Genomic DNA, 17,440 nt, shown 5'->3' on the forward strand with positions numbered 1-17,440 from the left:
AGGTAGACCACATCCACAGCCTTTCCCTCATCCACTAAGCAGGTCATCTTGTCATAGAAAGAGATCAAGTTGGTCAAGCAGGACCTGCCTTTCATAAACCCGTGCTGGCTGGGCCTGATCACCTGGTTGTCCTGTACATGCTGCGTGATGGCACTCAAGATGATCTGCTCCATAACCTTCCCTGGCACTGAGGTCAGACTGACAGGCCTGTAGTTCCCTGGATCCTCCTTCTGGCCCTTCTTGTAGATGGGCATCATATTTGCTAACCTCCAGTCAACTGGGACCTCCCCAGTTAGCCAGGACTGCTGATAAATGATTGAAAGTGGCTGAAAAAAGACATAGAAGCAACCTATTTTAAAATAAGGAAGACTGAGGGGAAAGGGGCTTTTAAAGAAACTCCAGAAAGGTGGAAGGAGAGAGAGAAAATGAGGGAGAAACTGAGCTGTGTAATGTATTTGGGTTTTTTCCCCTCATATTGGTTCCTTTTCTTGCTTCTGAGTGCTATATATAACTCTAAATAGACCTTTTATACCATAAAGAAATCCAGTAATGACTCCAGAATTGAGAGTATGATGAAAATTATTTTGAAAGAATGACTAAGACTTATTTCATATCGTAATTTTTTTATCTCATGCAGTAATTATGTTTAAAGGCTAGGAATGAAGTTTGTTCCTCAGTGACTCCTTGGAGGGGAGCTGACTTTCCATTCAACAATTTCTAATAAGATAGAGAGAGAGAATGACTCTTCTACAGAAGCAATACTTTTTTTTTAGCACAAATATAGCTGGAAGGTTGATTTACATGAGGACACATTGTGTGAGCCCTTAGTGGGATTTTTCTGTACCACTAGGTTTTAAACATGTTTTTATTTTATTAAACATGCTTTTATTTCACTTCAGAGAGAAAACATTCATCTGCCTTACAGTTCAAAACTAATTTTTATGCAACACTGAGTACTAAATCTGTGATCTTGCTGTAATATGTTGATTGTGGAGAGGAGGGGAAAGCTTTCTGTAATCTGCCCAGGGACTGTTTCTTCAGCAATCTCCAAGCTTGCTGTTTGATGATACTTTTCAGATAGTTCGTGAATGAAGCAAATCCATCTTAATCTATTTTAATGGTATTTGCATTCAATCCATTTTATGAAATGGATTGAATCACATCAAATTTAAGTCAAATGGGTTTGCTCCATAAAAATCTTCCCAGAACTCTGTTGAAAGGGAATTCAGAAAACAGCCTCTAAACACCGCCATAATGCATGATTTTTTTTTTTTTCTCAAGGTTAAAAAGTGTAGTTAAATGTTTACAGTTTTCAAGACTCTGTCAGTTTTGAAAATCCTATGATGTACTTTAGAATGGCTTTTATGTCTCTAACTAGTCTAAAACTAAAGTCCTGAGCTTGAGAGCTGGTCTCCTTGAAATACCGGGTCAGTACTCAATATCTGAGACTTCCCATAGTTCTACATGGAAGTGAAAAACAACCAGGGTCCAAGTACTGAGCAGGGATATGTTCTCTTTGGATTCCAGGGGAATGAAATGCTGTCTTCAAGCACTTCATTTAATTTTTGTTTGTGAGCACAGGCCAATGTAGCAAGAGACTACAGCTGCATTATTTTGGAGGTGAGTTGAATTGCTTTCAAATAGCATTGTCACTGTCTGTCTTCTGCCTCCCCAGCCTAAGAGTAAGTTTGGCATGGGTGCTACGGAAAAACACTTGTAAAGTGAAAAATGTGACATTAGTAAAATCCATGCAATAAGACGGAAGGTCTAAAATATGCTTTTCTGTTTGGTCTTCCTCCAAGACAGTTTTTGGTCAAAAAAGAAACCCCAAACCAAATGTAGCTACTTGGTAACAGTAACTTCTAATATCAAGTAAGTAAAAATAATATCATATTAGGTAAAAGAGAAGCAACTGTGCTGGTGCAACCAGTGTATAAAGAAGTAGTGCTCTCTATTTCTGACACCTAGTGTTTTGCTCTAACAAGAAAACAATTTTTTTTTTCAATGCACAGCATCAAAGCAGAAATGAGGTGCAAGCAGACAGAGGAGATAAGTTAGCACTGTGTTTGAAGCAGCATGCAAGTGTTTCCAGCTAAGACAGACTGAGCTTCCCTAATGTGTTTCTCAGAAGCACAGCCCAGACTGCAGTGCTTGGTCATGGCCATGTTTTGCCCAATAGGTTCTAAGCTCTGCTTGGGAGGGGAGAGGCTGGTGGTACAGTCTGACTCCAGCTCAACCCTGATGCAGGACTGCTTTCATTCATTATGAAAAGATGAATATTTAATCTTTCGCTTTAGACCTGAAAAGAGGTTTTTTTCTGTGGATCCTACTGTGGAGAGCTTCAGCCTTGCTTGTCATGTTAAAAATCTTCTCATTTCAGAAAAAAGAGTCTAGTGTGTGCCTTTTCTAGGGGGTGTATCCCTGACTGTTGTTTGACCAGCTGTTTCTTACTGTCCTGGGAACAAAAATTTGGAGATCTAAGGCACAAACTACTCTTATCATAGCCACATCTGTTCTGATTAGGTAATGCCCACTGAAAAGGAGTTGTTGAAGAAATGCAGAAGTGTTCATTTAGTCAGATGATATCGTATTTGGGTCTGAGGAAAGCAGTGGCTCTGTTCAAGAAGTACCTGTTTTAAGAATGCTCAACATTTTGTGCATGGGATGGGATAGTCCTACAGAAAACATCAACAGCAGAGCACTAAGGACTGTGTTGATACCAACAAGTAACCACGTTCTAGTACCAGTATCTCCCAGGAAACAACTGTCACTCTTTTTCACTTGTACCTTGTAATGGATCACTCTACTAATTCCCCGGATTAGAGCAGTATATGGAAACACTACTCCCCTAAACTGTACTGGTATGCCAGCAGGAACAAGAAAAGGCAGTTGCTTTGCAGTTCAACAGACTTTTCAAGACAATATGTATTGTTTTTCTTGGATTCTGTTTAATGAACTATCAGGCCCCATTCACAAAAATATGTTCTTTGATCCTGAGAAGATAGCCAAATCAAGCTACCTAAGGTCTCACTAATACGCAGAGGAAAATCAAGATGCCAGAATCAAGGGCTAGATGATAGCAAAGACTGCACTGCACAAGACAGATATATTTGGACCTGCTTAGTTACAACAATTCAAATAGAAGATGCATCTTGATTATGTGTCCAATATTTCAGAAGATAAAGACAAGATGTTCACCCTCAGCCTGACCACTGACAGATTCTGCTTTCACATGCAAGGCTGGGGGTCTTCTCAGAGAACAACCCATTATCTCACCCTAAGCCCAGTTGGCTTTCACAATGTGAAATGCTGTTTTACATTCACAGTCACCACTAAGTATTTCACACACTTAGCATCTCCCTTATCTTCCTTCTCTGTAGCATGTGGGCTTCCTCTCAGTGGCAGTACACTTGACTAAAGTGTAAAGAACCATGTGGAAATCAGTCTAAAAACAATTGCTGGAGGTGTTTCACTTCCTTTGTGCAGACATGGCAAATCAGTTATCAAATGACAGATGAGAACAGTTGTCCTGACACTTTAATTCTTTGCCATGTCACCTTTTTCCTCCGTAAGAAGAATTATAACCATTCATATGATGACATATAGGAAATGAAATTGTTTTAGTTACTGTGTCTAGATGACACAATTTGCCATGTCAACACAAGGAAGAAGGCTCTACAAATTCCTTTTTTTCAGAAGGACCTCCGTACCTTTGCTGGCATAAAAAGAATAAGAAAACTTGGTAGTGCTTACCTCCATCATTCCATCTGTTCAGACTCAGAGCTGGGTTTTGGTTCAGTTTCGCACATTCATCCAGTCTAAAGGACTTGAGGCTTGGGGTATGCATATTCTTGCAATTTGCAGCCAGAGGTTATATTGCTACTGTTCGTGACACACCTGGAGAAAAGAAATACCTGTGACTGAATGGCTAATCAGGCTTTAAGCCTCAACTCTGTGTTAACTTGGTTCATGCTGCTGGATGTAGTGAACTATGAAAAGCATTCTTTGTCTTACACTGACTATATCATATTAAGGATAAATTGCATTTCAACAAATATTTTTGTTCTAAGGAGTAGATTTTTTCACTTCATATTGTCCTTCAGAACATGATGGAATTCCACTTAGCTTTGGTAGCATGAATTTACTTTGATTACCTAATTCCCTTCTAGTGTATGGTAACAGAGCTTGCAGATAGCAGAGAAGTAATGTAAGTTTAATCGTTTGATAGTTTGACCTGTCTCATTTGGCATTCTGATAAGTAATCTAGGAAGTATTGCCTTAGGCAAAACTACAGCTAGAAGGGCCTGCAAGCATGCTGGAGAATAAGACTAGAATTCATAATGATTACAACTAATTGAAAAAACATCCCCCCAAAAACAGTGTGCAGTTCAATTCAGATGAATACAAAATACCACTCTTGTGAATGATCAATTGCTAAAATAAAAAGTAACTGCTAACCAGTAGGTTACTAGCAAAGGATTTGAGAATTATAATGGTTCAGAAGATGAACATCATTAAAAAAATTGGAGAAGGGGAAGCAAAGCCCATGCTTGCGTGAATAGACAGGGGTATTGTAAGTTAAGATTCATTCCTCTCTTCTTAGCACTAGGAAGGCTTTAGCTAGACTGCTGTGTCCAGCCTTCTTTAGGTACCACAGGTAGAGAAGAATGCAGGCCAGCAGGGAGAAAAGCTGGAGAAGATCAGTAGGAATGATTTAGAGACATACGAAACATGACTGTTAAGGAAAGAACTAAAAATTTGGGATTGTTTATTCTAGAGAAGAAAAAGTTGAGAGGAGACATGAGAAATCTTCCAATACATAAAATATTGCTGCAGAGAGGAAAAGGTTATTCGTTCAGAGTGGTACAAGAAGTTATAGGCTTAACTACAGCAAGGGAGACTTAGGTAAGATTTTAGGAAAATATTTCTGAAGACAAGAATGGCCATGCGTCGGAAAAGACCATGTTGGAAAGTGTGGAGTATTGAGGGAGAGAGGTTAAACAAACCTCTCTCTTAAATTATGCAGGTACATTTGACTATGTCCTGTCTGTTCTGACCTGAAATCATGCATAGTGGCTATGTAACTGTTATTTGGAAAACTCAGTAAAAAGAGGGTGCTCTGTGTAAGCACAGAGCCAAGAAATCATGAAAAGAGAACCTTCAGGAATATTTGTGTCATACAAAGCCCCACTCGCTGTGGGTGTAGCTCTGGTACTAAAGGTTCTTGATTAATTCACTACTGTTAAATGCGTTTAGACTTAACTTTTGTTCAGTAAGGTTTGACCTTTGTACAATATCATCCTTTTTTCCCATGATTAGAGTTGCTGCCTGTATTCTCCCTTCCTAATGTTGCCTATATTTCTAGAGGAGTATAGTGCATATTTATTCACTAGTCTGTGACTAATACCACCTCAGCCTCCAAGCTCTCTTTTTAGATGCATTCATACCATTCAGAAAATGTGTACTTTAGGTATTCAAGATAGAAATCAATAGATAACTTGAGGCACTGAGTCTTTGTGCGAGATGTCTTTGGACTTGCCCTTCAGCTGAGTACTCTGACATATTTTTCTTCTAAAACTACATTCCACACAGGGTGACCAGGAGCCACACGCTGTCTGTCCATAGCTGTGTGATATTATACTGGCTTGCGCAAATAGATCTGAATGCTTGCAGTTTTCTGTGGTCACAGGGGGCCACTACTCCAAAAGCCACATGGTATTATTGTGGAAATAGCAAATAATCTGTCACTATCAAAGCTTTTTCCTTGCCTCTTTCCCTCCTGTTTGGAACCTGAACTAAACCTGTGATCTGACAACTGAAAGGCCAGCTGGTATTTGTGAAATATAGATCAGACCTTAACACTAGAATGGCCAGATGTGGAGAGCAACACCTCACTGTCTGCTGCCAGTCTTGGTAATGTAGCTGCTTTGACTAACAGTTCACAAAAAGCATTCTCAAAATAAAAAAAATGGTTGCTTACACTTCTGTAGTTTTTCTCATACGGTAAAAAGTCCCAAATTTCTGCATGTTTTGATGCTGTCAAAAAGCATGGACTTAAATGGCACCGTAACAGAGTATTGTGGTTTAACCTCAGCTGGCAACTGAGCACCACACAGCAGCTCACTCATGCTCCCCCCCCGGTGGGATGGGGGAGAGAATCAGAAGAGTAAAAGTGAGAAAACACATGGGGTGAGATAAAGACAGTTCAATAAGTAAAGCAAAAGCTGCACATGCAAGCAAAGCAAAACAAGGAATTCATTCACCACTGGCATCACCACCCGCCGACCGATGCCCAGCCAGTCCCCGATCACCCCCTGCCCCGGCCAGCTTTCCCCCAGTTTATATACTGAGCATGACATCACATGGTATGGAATGTCCCTTTGGCCAGTTTGGCTGTGCCCCCTCCCAGCTTCTTGTGCACCTCCAGCCTTCTCAGTCAATAGAGCATGGGAAACCAAAAGTCCTTGGCCAGTATAAGCACTACCTAGCAACAACTGAAACATCGGTGTGTTACCAACATTGTTCTCATCCTAAATCCAAAACACAGCACTGTACCAGATGCTAGGAAGAAAATTAACTCTATCCCAGCCGAAACCAGGACACGGAGGAAGAATGGCAGCTATTCCACAGTTCTGTAGGGTAAAGAAACATTAATTTTCTATATCGAAAGCAGAACTATCATAGAATATTACATAGTGGATGTATTATGTGTCGTGAAGCCTCTTATGCCAAGCACTTTTACACAAAATGCCTGGGTTTTCCCATGCCTATGAACCACGGTTGCCCTGCTAAGATCCTTACACAGTTGTAGTACTTTTCCAGCTCCTTCCTCCACCTGTGGGGTCTCCTCTCATGCTTCTGTTCCTTCAAATCTTACTTACGCTATCCTAATGAGTCTGATGCACTGGTATTGTTTGTATGCCAGCTGATTTTCCAGTGCTGTAATATTCTGGTGCATATGGCAGTGCTTGTCTGGTATGAATTTTGTAATCTCAGTTACTCACAGCATGAGAATCAGGATCCTTCTTGGCACACTGAAGAGATTCTGACAGCGGGCAAGTGGCTTTCTTTAAGGAATAATGCCAGTGTCCTTGATAAGAATGATAGAGTCACAGGAACAAACACTTTTTCCAGTTTTTAAGTGTTGAGCTTTATGAATAGATAAGTATTCAATGAGAACTCCTGTTATTGCAATATAACGCCATACTTCCTGAATGAATTAGCCTTTTAAACAGCACAGGTTACAAGAATCAGTACTTATATCTAGACAGATTTCATACCATTAAAATATATTGCATTCTCACCATAATTTTAGTCAGTAACAATGATGAATTTGCAGTGCAGGTTTCAGCCCCTGAAGAAGTGTAGTTTACCAGAAAAACTGTTACAAATTGACTAGAAATAAAGTCCATGGATGAAGCCTGTCTTCTAAGAACAGAGCTTGAGAAGAAACGTGCTTGTTTTACTTTACCTTCTAATTGCCTTCTGAAACACTTGGTCTGGTACTAATTTGGCTATGAAGACTGTATTGTCTTCACCTCAGTATTTCTAAAAAGCTTTTTATCAGAGTTCCTGACACTCCTCTCTTGTCCATTCCCTGTTCTAAGACTGTAGCTGAGAATATGCTGTCTTGTCTGCTTGTAAAAAGTCATATGCCTGTGTTACAAACTCTCTTTTGAAAAATGTCTTTTGCATTTTGAATGTCCAGGTAGCTACTGAATTCAGATGTATTTCTCACTTGTGCATTAGTATTTCTGGTTAAGCTCAGGAATTCCAAAAATAATATCAGAGAGGAAAACTCAAAAGCTCATTGCTTTTGTGGCTTTTTCCACTGAGGCCAGTTTTAGGCCTTATTGCCAATGATCAGTCTGTACTCTTTAGTTCTGTATTATATACATAAGCTGTGTGTGCAACAAATGATGTTTTCTTAGCCTTTCCATATAGCCTATTAAACAGTAGTTGGAATAATTCCATCCCTAAAGCGAAACCTTTGGCATAAATAATATTGTCATTTGGATAGGCTAGACATACTTTTGCAAAGTGACCTTGTAAAAATATTGTCTGAGGTATGACAGAGCCTAAATTATATGACAGTGAGGTAGTATATTCTGGTCCCTCTGGTATACGAGGTCTCATCTTGTAGTAGTGAAACCACCTGAAATTAAACAAAAAACAGTAGTGTGTGTCAGATTTAGAGGTTGAAGTAAGCTGGTTTTGGTTTTTTTTTTTTTTTTTAGTAGCAGACATTTATCTTTGTTTGGCAGAGGCAAGCATTGCTTACTGTGGTTTTTCTGTCTGATGATTTTTGTCTTCCTAAAATAAAATATGAAACACTGGAAGGAGACTCTTCTACCTACTTTATGAACACAAGTAAGTCTGGAATAGTTGGGTCAGAATTATTTTTTCTCTTTTATAGCTCTCAAATGTTTTTCTGTGTCATTCAGGGACAACATGATTGTTTGGGTGCTCTAGATGACAACGTCCTGCTCTCTATTAAAACATGCGTATTTCTGTTTCCCCTCAAGGGTCAATCATCTTAAAAACTGTCTTCCTAGTCTGTAGGGCAGGGATGGATATTATAGTTGACTATCCCATTTACCAGCTCATCCCCCTGAATCGTTATTCAGGTGTTCATGCTTACTATACCATGTTGCCAAGTCTATTCCAGTTCATAAGAACAAATGGGACCAACCCATACTCCATCATTAGAAATAATTCTTGTGCTTAATGTGTAAACTTTTTGGTTTGTATATTCTGTAAATGTAAGGGAGAATATGGTGTAGCTGTAATGGAAATCTTTTTTAAAATGACTATACATATACTGACTGTTATTCTCTGCCATTCCAGTGAAATAACTTTAGAGATGGAAGGGTGCAATACCCGATAATACAGGTCAGATCATAGAGGCCGTTCACACAGTGAACCTGCAAAAAATGGGAAAAATACAAGGTCACTTGTGAATCGGTGTCTCTCACTGCTTGCCAAGAACGTAGAGAGGCACTCAGTCCAAGCAGGTGAAAGAAGTATCCTTCGAGTGCAATGTTGTATTAAAATGTTTGACTCAGAAGTTACTTCTGAAGAAGAGCGTACATGATTTTTGGAGCCAAGTTTTCAATAGCTGCTGCAAAAATGTGATCTTGCAGTCTGTGTTCAACATAAAGAGCTTCAGCTTTTAATGCTTTATTGCTGCCAGAATGAAGCTGCCAAAGCTAAAGGCTATCCTAGGGCTGTTCTGTAACTGTGCCCTTTTACTACTACAAACAAATCATAAAGGGGAACAAGTGTACAGCTTAAATAACCTTATGAATATTGGACTGGACTTTCAAGTTCGTGACTCCTATTGACTGAGGAATATGACTGTCGTATCTTGCTTTGTTCCTCAGCCAGTGCATTTCATAAATTAAAAATAGGAACCATAGTAGAAGCTCTTTATACCAGGAGCTGTTTTCTCTTCCATGTGATCTTCTAAGTCAAGAACAGTAGATTTTCCCCTTTACCTTCCCCATACTGCAAAATTCCTTCATTTAGATTTGGAGAGTTTATTCATAAAAATGCAACTTCTTTTCTGATGCATTGAGGTTTAAGAACTGATTTTTTTTTTTTTAGAAGGTGCTGTCTTGTTTGTAGTCTCCTTTCATGTCTGTAACTTTAGAGTTGTAAACGTAGGGTCCTTGTGCTTTTTTTTAACAGTGCTTTAGGAGTAGAAGGTTACTATCAACCAATTTCTATTTAAAAAAATGGAAAAGGATAGGGTTGAATTTTTCTCCCCAAAATTAGCTTTCAGACTTTTGTACTGCTTTGGAGGAGTACCAGATACCAGTTGTAGGTTACAGTCAAAGTTCCTCATTCTGTGGTCAGATTTTTCTGAGTAGCAGACACTTCTTACTTAGTCAAGTAATGTCAGTTTAGTGTAATAGTCTGGCATATTAGGTATTTGTAGCAGCTTCCAGCTTTTATCCTTTATGTATGACTTAAAGGTAGGAGCAAGAGTGAACAGAGAAGGCACTTTTGTTACAATGCTATTTCGGTATGTGTTTCAGGAATTAAAAAAGAGAGATATACAGAGAAAGTGTTTTAAACATAATAAGTTAAAATATCAATATGTGTACTCACTGAAGCTTTGACTTTAGGTTTTCTGCATTTGTGGTATGTACAGAAACTACACATGCACATCATAAAATAAAATGCAGCTTCAGCTTAAGTGGCTTTTCTAAGGGTGTACAGTTTCTCCAGCTCTGCATTGGGAAGCCAAGCACACAGAGACATACAGATAGTTTGAAAGGACAGTGGGGCAGACCCTGGCTATAAATGTAATAGCTATCAATTTCAAAATGGGGGGGGAGGAGGAGGGTATAAATCCTTCCTCTGGCTCTTCATTAATAGTGGCTGACAGGGAAGGCATGATGACAAGAGAGTGTGGTGATGAAGTCTGGGTAGGCAAAAAGCAATTCTTACACATCTGTGTGAGGACTTGCATAAGTGTGCAGTAGCTTTTTAAACATACCCATCCAATCTGTGTCTTATAAATGAAACCTGTGCCGTGTGAGAGGGTTCTAATAAAAAAAAAAAAAAAGGTATGAAATCAAATGGAAAACCCCATCTGTGATGGATACTGAAGTGGAAGAGAAATCCTGTCAACAAAACCAAGTATTTGTTTCACAGTACTGTGAAAGAGCAAATGAATTCAGAAAGTTATTCTGTTGTGACAGCAGCTGAGGTGCACAGGCTGTTGGCCACTGACATACTGGGTGCCACCTGCACTGGATGCCTTGTAGATTTTGTGACCAAAGGTTATCGATCAGAGAGCTCCATCGTGGGTATGAGGTTTCTGCCTGTCTGCATGAGGAATTTGTGACTAGCAAGCTGGAATGTGGCATCTCTGACCAGGATAACTGAAGGGGAATCACTTTATGGCATTAGACTGAGATATGACGAGCTTATGGTACTGGCAGGGCAGGAGTGTGTTATCAAAGGATGATCATCTACATTCAAAAATGAGATGAGAGTTGATGGACATGAGCATGCACTCACCAGGGGACTTTTTGGTCCAAGGTGCTGCCTGAGAAGGAAGGTAAATTAGCTGTTGAGCTGAGCCTGGGTAATGTAGCTGCTGGAAGAGGAGGCCACAGGAGCAGCAACAGCACTGCAGTAAGGCAGTTCCTCCTACCCAGCCTGAAAGACTTCACATGTATGCTGAATAGCAGGGAGAAGCAGGGAGCTGGAGGCTGCACTTCAGGGCAGTGATGGATACTTGTCACCAGTGCTCCCAGTCCTCCTCAAGGAACTTCAGTGTCATCTCTTTCCAATGTATGTCCTGGCTATATAATGCACTCAGCCTCTTGTGTTTAATTGGTGACATTTGGTAGATATTCGTGCTTGGTCTAACACTACACCAGGGTAAGAAACATCAGGAGACGTGGTCTCACTTTTCAGTTTACATCCTCCGTGCTGTATATACTTCAGCAGGAACCTTATAAGTGTAGCCACTGTATGATCCGCTCATGTTTTGTTACAGTGAAAGATGTAAGCAAATATCTACATCTTTTATTAAGAATACACACATATGAGTCCCCTCATCTTCTAAAGGCCCAAGTCTGTCATCATTTAAGTAATGACAGACGCACGTCTCTGCCAGAATGAGGCAGAGTCTGGAGCTATCCATTCTGTCTGAGGCTAGTTTTATGTTGCCAAAACATAACTGTGTCTCCTGCAAACTTGAGATCCTTTAGACAAAAGCAGACAACATTGGTGTGCAGTTATTTTAACCCTTAGAGTTCAGATGCCCTTCTACTGGGGAAGGGAGACAGTACGGGAACAACCTCTTCCCAAACCTGCTCATGCTGTAAGGAGCTCAGGGAAAGCTACGTAATGTGGCATTGCAGACTACACCCCTAGCAGCCTATGCGTAGTGGCTATTTGGCAGAAATAAACCAGCTTCAGTTGTACTTCAGGGTTTTTTTAGCTCCAAAGCAGAAAGGGCACATTGTACTCGCTGTTGGCATCACCGTCAGGATTCGTGAGGCAAGCCTTTAAGCTGTTCTTGAGGATCTTGCTATTACCAGATGTGGCCTAGAAGGACCTTATCTACTTGAAATCCAGTTGGTCTGGAAACAAAAATGTCAACTTTACCAACAAAATGCTCTGTGCAGGAACGTAAGACTTTCCCCCCACCCTTTCTTTTCATTTAGGAAAGTTAAATTCCCTCTAATGAAATGAAAAGCCCCATTACATGGAAGGCAGGCATGACTGGAAGGACTCTTTGTCTCACAGACTGTTTGTTGACACTGGCCCACTGTGTTGGCAGCAAAGATAAAGTATTGAAATTGCAATTTAGGGGCCACTAAAAATAGGTAGCCCTGACATTTGTGCTCTAACTCAAAATTCAGTCATAGTTTGGACTTACACCATTTTTAGCTTATTGAAATGAGTAATCAAAAAAGCAGGTGGAGGTGGTGGGGAAGTGGAGCATACCCTGCAATTTTAAACAGTGACTTTTTCACAAAAATTTACATACCAGCACTGCGGTGTGCATCTTCACGCTGGGTGATCTGTGCATATAATTAGCATCTTTTAGGAAGGAAAACTTCACAAGTGTCAAAACACTGGTTTTGTATTAGTAGTGCAGAGATGAATGTTCCTAGCTATATGTTACAACTATGTAGAAATTATGCTCACGTTTATATAGATAGGTGAGGTGCTAGCCACCAGGGTGGAACATGGGAGCTGCTTAATAAGATTCAAGAAAATATATTCAGTGAAAAATCTCACTGCCACAGAGCAAATTCTTTCTTTAGCCACAAAACCAATTGTTCTTTCAGTTTTCAGCCACCAAACTAGCACAAGACTTCTGCTTCATCAAGAGGGGGACACCTGCCCACATTGCATTTCCCACTTGCTTTTCAGTATTGACAAATAAAAGGTGTAACTCTGAGCATATGTATTTCATGGTCTATAAAAAATACTGCAATCCTGTAGCATTCAACATTTCATGTAACTATAGCAACCTTAAATGATGAATGAAATAGGTCTGAGTTAAAAGATGCTTCTGCCAGCTTAGCACTATGGGAACCAGGCAGGATTGTTACTGGCAGCATGGGAACTAGCTGTGACATTGCAAACTAGTTGCTTCAGAGATCTGTCATCATTTCAACCTCTTTCTTCGAGGTTCTTACTTTTTGGTGTTGGGTTTAAGGACAGTTACTTGAGTGTGCTTCTGACATCAGCTTTTCATAACTTTGCTCCAGACATCTCCTAAATGAAATGCAGAACTACTTTTGCCTTAGTGAAATGAATAAAATTTAGACACTTTAGCCCATTTCTAAGTCATTCTTGATTGATCAGCTGAGATCATCTGTCTGCTAGTTTCAAAACGTTTCTAATGTTCTCATCGTGTAGTGTATGTCAGTCCGTAGTGCTAGGAAAGTTTTGTCACTGGGTTGAATGAAGACAAAATAAGAACAGGGATGCCTATTAAAATTGCCTTCCTTAAAAATGGAAGGTAACTTTACTGCATAGGTGTGGTTTCTTTCCTACAAGCATAGTTTTGCTCTTTCCCTAGGGAAGGAATAAAGGCAGATCCTTTCTTTTCTTGAAGAAATACTGATTAATTAATACAGATGAACTGAGAACTCTGAGAGCTTATTCAATGAACACTGTAAAATACTGTGCAAGGCTGATTAGCCCTGAAGACTAGTATCACTTGTAACAATCACTTGCAATTATTAAAAACTGTTTAAAGGCTCTATGTTTCTGGGAAATAAGTATTATAAAATATTTTTATCACATAGAATTGATAACCAAAAAATGCTTGAATTCATTTATTTGTAGCATTTCTCACCCATGCTCCCTCATGGCGAGTTCTGCCTGCACAAGGCTCCGTGCCAAGCTCCTGTGGCACAGGACTGATTTTAGACAGAAGTAGTCCAAGTATCTTCACAAAGCATCCAGGGCCTGGCACTTCCAGCTGTCCCCATCAAGGTAAAGTGGATTTTCTATTCACAATCACAATAAAACTGAAGGATTTTAATCCAAATATCCTTAGCCTTATGTATGGGTTTGGTACAGAGCAAAATGCAAACTGCCAGGGAAGTTGGTCGCAACTCTCATTAAAAAAAAAAACCCTGAAACCAAACCCCACTTCCTTTCCAAAAGCCTGTCCTCTTTTGTACCCAGATAACCAGCCTTAGTGCAAAGCGCATGCCAGCTTACTACTGGGAACCTGGGCTTAATGCAGTAAATGTCCATTACACCCGAAGTGATATTCATTAGACATAGGAAAGACAGCTGCTTGGGGTAAGCATCCTTCCACTGGGGCCAACCCTTGCGCTCTCCGAGCACAAAGCGTTAACAGTGTAGTATTTAGAATTAGCTTAAACAGGCAACACATTTGGTTTCAAGTGTAGCATTAATTACATATTATCTCTGAAAAATGTTTATTGATTTTCAATACACACTTCACTTATCAAGAAAATGTCAGCATTGTTCTTGTGATATTATCAGTCCTGTGTATGCAAGGTCCAGCCTTTCAGACCTCTTCCCACTGAGCAGAGCCCTAAACCCCGAGTTAAGCTTTTCTCCCTGTGCTTGTCCAGTGCTTAAAAATGGGAATGATCTAATACAGCACACACAGAGTTGCTGCAGGTAGTCGGCAAAAAGATTCAGCTAAAAGGGGTGTTAGTCAATTTGCCCATTCATTGACTCATGCATCCTACTTTAGCTTACAGGAAAAATATGTAATTAGAACATTTTTCTATTACAGAAGCAGTAGCTGTCTCCCGGAATTGACGCTCAAGTTTCTTTCTAGATCTAGCCCTCACTTTTCCCATGCTGACCTCCTCTGCCAACACGCACACACACACTTACTGTCTTTTCCGCCCTCCTGTCCCCATCAGAATGGGGGTTTGATATGCTCATTTCCTGTAATGACTGTTTTAAAATTTTCTCCACAAACTAAGCAATGAATAAAGATAACAGCATGTGACATTAGATGTTCTTGATTTTGCCAATAGCAGCCTGACAGTTAAATGACTTAATGATTAAAAAAATTTGACTCACTAGTTTATGAATGGCCACGTTTAAGAATGTAACCCCTCTTAACTTCTTTACACCATGGTACAGCATAATTCACTCAGCCTAAGAGGAGGATAATGACAGTTTTATACAGGATCTCACATCACACCTCCAAGTTTTCTTCTTATCTCAAAGGTTGCACCGCGCATTAAAGCAATAGTCTGCATTAATCTAACCTCTGACATTTGGGCCATATTAACCCACCAATGCAGGTTTATGTATCTCACACCTCAGACCCTATCAAGAAATTTGGCAGTGGCAGCTTGATAAGGACACCATACCTTACTGAACTTGTTCTAAAAACAACATCAGCAAAACACTCCTCTGGTTGCACTTTTTAATGACCTTGCTCACTTGTGCTCACTCTTCTTTAGCTATTGTCCATATGAGTAGTCCATGCTTCTGCGGCATCAGAAATGCTGTAAGGAAGGAGCACTGAATATTCCCATTTTTCTGTAAAAATATTAGCAGCTGGGCGGAAAAAATCTGTTGAAAGTCTATAAACTGGAAACTTGAGCTGTTCATTTTTTAGATGGTAAAGTAATTGTTAAAAACAGGGTTATGTTTTTAATGAGACTGATCACATTTTTTTCATTTCTGTACTGGACTAATTAACAAACCAGTCTTCATTACCTGCTACTTTACAGTGAAAATTCTACCACAGGGATGTTTCTGGTATTGCAACAGTTTAAGCAACCACTACAGTACGTTCAGATTCTTTTTTTGTTCATGTGGTACAGATAGTGAAATATCACTCCCCAAATTGTGTATTATCCCAGCTTCCCAAGCTGGGATCTGTAGTGGAATAAGTATTTCTAAAGAAGGAGAAAATAACGAAATTCTCAAATTAAACTTAGTTTGTTTCAAGAAAGCTGGGATCATTCTAAGGAGTTCTGCAAGTGCATCATCTTAATTCTGCAACGGAGTGGTTCAGGCAGGCAGCGTTTACTGCTGGAATTTTTATATACTTTTTCAAAAAATAAAAATAATTAAAACTACACTTTCAGAAAATCTTAAAGCCTGCAGATGGGGTTTCTATCTTCTAATTTCACCCTTAGACAAATTCTCATTCGTTTTGTTGAAAACTTTTTGATTACCATATGTTGATTAAACAATGATGGCGACTATCGTAATTAAAGTACAGACAAAAGTCAAGTCAGCTGTTTTATTAAATACGTAATTCTAAAAACCTTTAGAGAAGTTGGATAATGAATGCACTGAAGAGCACTTGACTGCACAACTTAAGAAACAAATGATAGCTCTGCTTCAAAACTGCACAACAGGTTCTTGAGAGATTCCTTTTCACACTTGCCCAGTGATATTTTTAGGAACTACAGTTTACAAAAGAGCCAGCACTTTATTGCAGTCACTTTTCAAGGCAGCTCTGGCTAGCCTTACATTCGTTTTATCTCCTTTCCTTTTTTTCTCTCATTATCTTCTTGCTTTCTTCTCTTCTCCTCTTAGTTACAGGATTCCGTGGATCATAGATCTCAAAAGTGTCTTCATCCTGCATGCTTGCATCTTTCACCTTTCTGCTTCTATCTTCAAATTGGAGTACATGTGACATCCTACAAAAATAAAACATAGCTCATACTCAGTGAAAGAACAGAAAGTTATGATTTGTAATTATGATATGCATGGCAAGATTTTAGCACTGTGACTTATCTTTGTGCATAACAAAAAAGATCCAAGTTTTGTTGGTTTTTTTTTGTTGTTGTTTTTGTTTGCTTGTTTTTTTCTTTCCTAGTAGACCCTAACATTATAGGGTAACCACTTTTGTGAAGACCCATTTTGAAAAATACAGCCAGAGTTTGCTCTGCTGGATTTTATTTCACGTACTGAACTCTCTTGTCTTGCCTTTTTCTATTTAACATATCTTCCCAAATGTACTGAATAATTTTCCCAGGAACAGGGAGTGTTTCTCAAGTTTTCCTATTAGTCACTTTGGACTTCCTTTCACTGTTAGGGTTTTACAAAAGGGGGGAAGGGCTTGCATGGAAAACGCTTGAAGTAGGTACACAGAAGATCAAAAAGGGAATGCTTCACATCCTGCTGCTCCATCTTACGGTTCAGACCATGATTTTTAATTCTTTGAATAGCAGACTAAACTAATGTTTTGTTCAATCCAATGTTTTTTCTACTTTTGATTAGAAATTTCCCCCCCCATTAGATATTTCCCCATTTCAGCAAATTCCCAGTAATCTGAAGACATCACCATTACAAGCTGGAGAAGTGGGCCCGTGTGAACCTCAGGAGGTTTAACAAGGCCAAGTGCAAGGTCCTGCACCTGGGTTGGGGCAACCCCCAGTATCAATACAGGCTGGGGGGTGAAGGGATTGAGAGAACCGCTGCCGAGAAGGACTTGAGGGTG

At 39.6% G+C, this 17,440-nt stretch overlaps 1 protein-coding gene across 1 annotated transcript in view; it reads right to left on the reverse strand.

Moving 5' to 3' along the window:
* Positions 1 to 16,224: 16,224 nt before the first annotated feature.
* CWC27 (CWC27 spliceosome associated protein homolog) overlaps positions 16,225 to 17,440 on the reverse strand; it is a 124,044-nt gene continuing 122,828 nt past the window's right edge. The window contains 1 exon segment of the mRNA XM_019470253.1: positions 16,225 to 16,637. Within this exon segment, the coding sequence (XP_019325798.1) occupies positions 16,475 to 16,637 (163 nt within the window). The 3' untranslated portion in view covers positions 16,225 to 16,474.

The sequence above is a fragment of the Aptenodytes forsteri genome, unplaced genomic scaffold, assembly GCF_000699145.1.
Source record: "Aptenodytes forsteri isolate BGI_AS27 unplaced genomic scaffold, ASM69914v1 Scaffold92, whole genome shotgun sequence".
NCBI classification, from domain to species: domain Eukaryota; kingdom Metazoa; phylum Chordata; class Aves; order Sphenisciformes; family Spheniscidae; genus Aptenodytes; species Aptenodytes forsteri.